The sequence below is a fragment of the Piliocolobus tephrosceles genome, chromosome 6 (genome assembly GCF_002776525.5).
Source record: "Piliocolobus tephrosceles isolate RC106 chromosome 6, ASM277652v3, whole genome shotgun sequence".
NCBI classification, from domain to species: Eukaryota; Metazoa; Chordata; class Mammalia; order Primates; family Cercopithecidae; genus Piliocolobus; species Piliocolobus tephrosceles.
This window is the reverse complement of record NC_045439.1, coordinates 145,045,570-145,051,569: the sequence shown is the minus strand read 5'-3', so window position 1 is coordinate 145,051,569 and position 6,000 is coordinate 145,045,570. Positions and strand designations below refer to the sequence as shown.

The following is a 6,000-nucleotide window of genomic DNA, read 5'->3' as shown; positions in this document are numbered from 1 at the left end:
GCTAGTCTCCACCCACAAGACTGATATAGATTATCGAGCCTGTTTTAAGGGAAGTCATGTTTCTTTTTACCACTTATATTTATGTCTTCCTCCTCATTAGAAAATTGATATTCCAACCTAAAGTGGCTATCCGAATGAAAAAAACCCCACAACATTGGTTTAGAAAGGTCCTGGTAATATCTGGATTTCTTTGTCTGCCACAAAACTTGATGAAAATACATCAAGCTTGTGTCTTCTCTTTTCTGTCCCTTTGTAAGGCCATTCTTTTTAAAACAAAAAGAGTGTTGAATGCTAAATACTTTGAGAATAAGTAGATGACACATACTCAAGAAAATAAAGGAAAAACCCTCCAAGAACTCTGGGCCGGAGAGGTAAGGTAAACGGACAGGTGGGCACAGTGCTGAGACGCCTTGTCATGTTCTAGCTCCCTGGAGGCGGGGACAGGCTGCCTTGCTCTCCCTGGGGTCCCCAACAGCTCGCAGGCAGTGGGCACAGAGCATGTCTTCACAGAACTGAACTGACTCCCTCTAGGGGCTGGCTTTACATGGCTTTTTCTTTTTGGTGTTTTTTGTTTGTTTGTTTGATTGTAGTATTTCTTAGGCCATCCCTTTTCTACGGAGAGAACTGCAAGTCATTGTGAGGGTGGAAAGAATCTATTGTACTAAATGTCCTTTGCCTAGGCTGCAAGAGGCACAATTGCCTTTTTCAACAGGTGAAAGTAAAATAGCAAACTGTTTTTGTTTGGAATTTGTTGACTTTTGTGAGGAAACCGTATAACAGCTTTAATTTATCTAATTTTAAAATTCAGAGCAGGAGAGGAGGCAATCCAGTACACAGGCCAAAATAAAAAAAAAAAAACAGTATCGAGATGTAAATTTCAATTCCGCATTATGGCCAGTTAAAGGAACATGGGAAGATTAAGAAGGAGATGGCAGTGACAGAAGAAAGGAGAAGGGGAAATAATGAGCACCAAGAAAGCAGAAAGAGCTATATTTGGAGGGAGATGGCCACCGAAATCTGGGCTTTTCTTAGATCCTCTCCAAGGAAAGTTATCACTGGAAATACCCAAGGCCCTGATTGTATGCATTGTGCTAGGGAGAAAGACATTCGGATGCTGAAATAAAAAACTAGGAAATTAGTAAAAATGGGATCTCTAAGACAAATAAATTGATCAAACTATAATAATAATAAACTTCTAATAATCTATAACCTCTCCAGAGATGAACTCCAAGAATAGCTCAATGGTTTGTTGAAAAGAAAAAAAAAAAAAAAAGAGACGCCTGGTTTATGCACTTTCTCCCCCAGGGAGACATGGGGTTGATATATTGACTTCTCTTCAATCGCACAGTTGGCAGGCTGGCCATTCTCATGGAGGGTCATCCTCCTTTTAAAGAATGGTTAGGTAACCTTCAGCAGCCATAGGGCACTTTTGACATAAAGAGAAAGCCATCACTGACCCAGCTCAGCCATGCGAATTCCTGAGTTGGAAGAACCAGGGTGTTCGCTTCCCACTCAACAGAGAATTCCCTTGAAGGACAGAGAGCTCCCTCACGTGTCGTGGCCCTTGCCTCTGTTGGGCAGCTTTGATGGCTAAAAGGTGTTCCTTTAACTTGAGCTCAAACAGCCTTTCTCTCTTCCACTCATTCATCTTACCCTGCACTCCAGCAGGAAAAGAAAACCTCTTCAAATGATTGGCCTGCTAGGCAAGATCTGAGAGCGGCTGCCTACAGAAACAACTCCCCTTGTGACAAGAAGCAAAACAAGTGGCGAGTGGAAAACAGCAGGCCCTGAACAGCACCGGTCAATATGCTTGGCCTCTCTGGTCTCTTTTCACTTTGTCAGTGTGGGAGCCTGGGCCTCTGCTAGGCTGCTTATCCGTAGGAGTTCCAAGAGAATCAGGAGAGATGGCGATGCTTTTGGGAAATGATGCCTGGGGCTCCCCAGAAGGGAAGCTGGGAAGCTACCCACAGGAAGGCCAAACAGAATTTCTGAAAGCCCCAGGTTAGTGGAAGCCTAATGAGCGTGTCAGGCCAGGTTGCCATACTGCTTCCAAAAGCTGCAAACCATCATCACAGTAGCAGATTTGCAGCTAAAAGAGCAAATAGGGGAAACAGTTTGCTAAGAATCCAGGCTTGCTTTAAAAGGGAAATATGCCCAGGACCGTAAGACAAATTTTCTGTGAGTTTACAATTTGTTTAGCTTTGCCATTTTTCTTAATGGGTAAAACCTACATATATTCCTCTTAACTGGTTTTCGGAGGGTCCACCTTTCAACATGCACTGCATCCTCCTTCCAGGCCAGCGGCCTCTGGGACTGGATAGTTGGGGGAAGTGAATTGGAAGAGATGGGGAGGGACCCACAGCTCCTTGTCCCAGGCCGGCCGCATTAATGCAGATCTTGTGCTCAAGTCTGGGGGTTGGGGGTATGGACTGTGAGTCATGGGGGAGGGGAGGAATTTGTGGCCACAGAGAGAAATTCATAAACAAGACCAGAAGGAGACTTTTTCTAATATGGCAGTGTTTTGGCTGGGACAGGTTGGCCGGACTCTCCGGGGGCACGGTGAAGAGCGTGGGGGAGGCAGCCGGGGCAGGGCAGAGCCCAGGCCACAGAGCTGTGTGCTTCAGAAGTTGGCTCTGCGGTGGGGAAGGCTCCACGGCCAGAAGGACCCTGGCCTTCGATTCCTTGGGAGGAACAGCACTTGGCATGGAGTCAGAATTTCAGGCAATCACCTGCCTCCCCCAATGGCTTTCTTGTTTCATGGACAGTTTAACAAAGCCTGAAGAGTCCTGTAACTAGGATCTGTAACTTTGGGGGGACGGGCAAGTAGGAACAGACATCCGAAACAACTGAGTGCTGGGATAAAGGCTTGGCCAGAAAGATTTCAGGGGCCTGGGCTTTGTGTGCATTCTGGGAAACTTCTCAGCCTCTTGGTCAGAAATGAAGCCGCATCCTTCACATCTAAGGACAGGCCCCCAGGCTGGTTCTTGGTAGATGACTGGGGCAGGGACTCAGCTCTTCCACTGGATGGGTGAATATACCTGGCAGGTCAGTTACCTAAGCTGAGCCTCAGTTTCCCTGTTAGTAAAATGGGGATAATGAGTCACCCCCTGCCTCTCATTCTGGGATGCTGTGAGCTGCTAAGGAGCTAGTATCTGTGAATACACCTGTTAAATAAAGCACAATATTCATGTGAGATATTTTTGTCATACGGCAGGAAAACAGTCTAATGTCTTTGGGAATGAAAACAGGCACAGCTGGGCTGAGGTCACAGAGGGATGCACGCGTGGCAGCAAGGCTTAGTGGGGCGCTGGGTTGGGGGCACTGCCACCTTGGACTCTCCAGGGCGCTACGTTTAGAAAGGCCAGTAGCACCAGGGACGGGGCAGCGCTCAGTCAGTGGCCCATCTGCTGACTTGAAGGTGCCAGATGGGAGCAGGGCTGAGAGCTCCATGTACTTCCCACTGCTTGGCTTTCCAAGGGCACCATTAACAGGTGCCAGGTCCAAGGAGGGGAATATTAGTACATGGTGATGCTTAGAGGACCAACTGTGGCTTTCAAACATTCTGTGTACAAAGCCCCTGGGTACCACGGGGTGCATTCACCGGAGGCAGGGGTGGTGACTAAGTTGGTTGGCAGTGCCTGGGCCAGGCAGCCCGTGGTGGAGCAGGAGCCAGCCAGGTGCACTGCTGAAGCCCCCGGGGAAGGCAGTGATGCTGCCCTGCTGATGGGGGTGCAGGGGTGTTATCTGCTTCCCAGGAAGCCCGTCTGCCTGTTGGCCACACGGGTGCAGGAGGCACAGCAGGCGGTCTTGTAGTAGTTGTAAACACAGAGTCTTGCCTGGACCACCACGTTGCAGTTGTAGTACTTGTCCTTGCAGTTTTCGTCTGTAGCGGAAGAGAACAAACAGAGGAGTCCCTGAGCACCAGAGGCAGCCTGGACCAGTGGGGAGAGAAAGGGCGGTGGCTGTGGCTGTAACCCCTGCGCTGCTGTTTATTACCTATGTGGGGTGTGAATGTGTGCCAGGGGCTCACAGGTTTTTCTCTTTCTTTTAAACATTATAAGAGAAATCGGTATAGAGAATAAGTTACTCATCTGTGTCCTCACTTCTCTCTGATGACTTCCTCCTTCATCCTCATCACTCCAGAGGTAATCAGAAGTCCCACATTTGGCGTTTCTTATCCCCAAACATTTCTTTACACTTAAACACTATATGATGGAATCCCTCACCACTCTGTGACATTTAAACATAAAAAAGATACATATTATATAAACTCCTTGGCAACTTGCTCATCGTTGAATTTGTGTGATTGATTCATTCATATTGAATGAATGCTATAAATATTTTCATTATTGAATTTTCTTGTATATATAATTCACAATTTAATCATTTTCTATTGATGGACATTTAAGTTGGATATTAATCCAACTTTTTTTTCCTAGTGCAAACAATACTTTTAAGTAGTTTTGTTACATTCTCTGCCTGGGCCTTGCTGGGTCATAAGGTATATCCAACTTTGCTAGATACAATCAGTTTGCTCTCCAAAGTCGGTATAACTGTTTAAGTTCCTGTGTTCCTGTCAGCGGAACAGAAGAATTCTCTTTTTGTCATATGTTTTAGTTTTTGCTGAGCTAGTGAATGTGAAATGATTCCCATGTGAGGCTGAACATGTCATGTACATTTGCCATTCAAGCTTCCATTTCTGTGAATTGCTTTTCTGATCTTTTGCTCATTTTCTGATTTAGTTAACTTTAAAAAATGATTCACGAAAATTCTTTATATCTAATGGATCTGATTCCTTGTGAGTTACGTTATATGTGCTGCAAATATCTTCTTCAGCCTGTGACTTTTCTGATCACTTTGCTTCTGGTGTTGTTTGATAAACAGAGATTTTTAATTTTAATGTAATTGATGTTATGTTTTCCTTTGTGGTTTGGAATTGTTGGTTTCATTTAAAAAACCCTTTTGTATTCTGAAATAAAATATAAATTTCCCCATTCTCTTCTAAAAGTTTTAAATGTTCTTTTCACATTCATTTGACTAATCCGCCAGGAATTAGGGTTTGTGGTGTGTATGGTATGTGTAGGATGAGAGGAGGGAGTTCAGTTTTTTTTCTTTGTATATGGATAAACAGTTGTCTCATGACCATTTATTGAATTGTTCGTCTTTTCCCCACAGATTCCTAATGTGACCTCCATCATATATCACGCATCCTTTATATGTTCATTTCTGGGCTCTCTATTCTGCTCTCCTGGATTTTTTTTATCCATCCTTGTGCCGATGTGCCTTGGTATGTGGTAGGAAAAGTCCCTCAACATGGTTCATCAAAACAGCCTTGGCTCTTCTTGGTTCCTTGCTCTTGCTCTTCCATATAAAAATTTATTTTATTATTTTATTTTATTTTGAGACGGAGTCTCACTCTATCACCCAGGCTGGAGTGCAGTGGCTCTATCTCGGCTCACTGCAACCTCTGCCTCTGGGTCCAAGCCTTTCTTCTGGCTCAGCCTCCCGAGTAGCTGGGATTACAGGTGCACGCTGCCACACTCGGCTAATTTTTTTTTTTTTGTATTTTTAGTAGAGACAGGGTTTCACCATGTTGGCCAGGCTGGTCTCCAACTCCAGCTCAAGTCATCCACCTGCCTCGGCCTCCCAAAGTGCTGGGATTACAGGCGTGAGCCACCGTATAAACTTTAGACACAGGTTGACAGATTTTTCTGTGAAAAACCTTGCCTGGATTTTGATTAATATTGCTTGAATTTATAGATTACTTTGGGAAAGAACTGACAATATACTTCTCAGCTGCTTGCTTTTTAAAATATTACTAATAAATATATTTAGATAATTTTTTTGTATCATAATATCTACCGTCTTCTTTTTTGGGGTGTATTTTGTCCTATGTGCTGGAACATATTTAAATAAGTCATTTCCTTCTATTTATAGAAATGTAATTGCTTCCAATTTTTTTTTCTTTGAGACGGAGTTTTGCTCTTGTTGCCCAGGCTG

General features: G+C 44.4%; 1 protein-coding gene across 2 annotated transcripts in view; it reads right to left on the bottom strand.

The window, feature by feature from the left end:
- Positions 1-555: 555 nt before the first annotated feature.
- The window catches only part of THSD4 (thrombospondin type 1 domain containing 4), a 674,086-nt gene continuing 668,641 nt past the window's right edge, over positions 556-6,000 (bottom strand). Inside the window, exon 17 of one of the 2 annotated variants that reach the window (XM_023220857.1) lies at positions 556-3,883. In XM_023220857.1, the coding sequence (XP_023076625.1) occupies positions 3,741-3,883 (143 nt within the window). In that variant the 3' untranslated portion in view covers positions 556-3,740. The remainder of the gene's footprint in view (positions 3,884-6,000) is intronic. The other variant, XM_023220858.1, reaches the window with a different exon arrangement.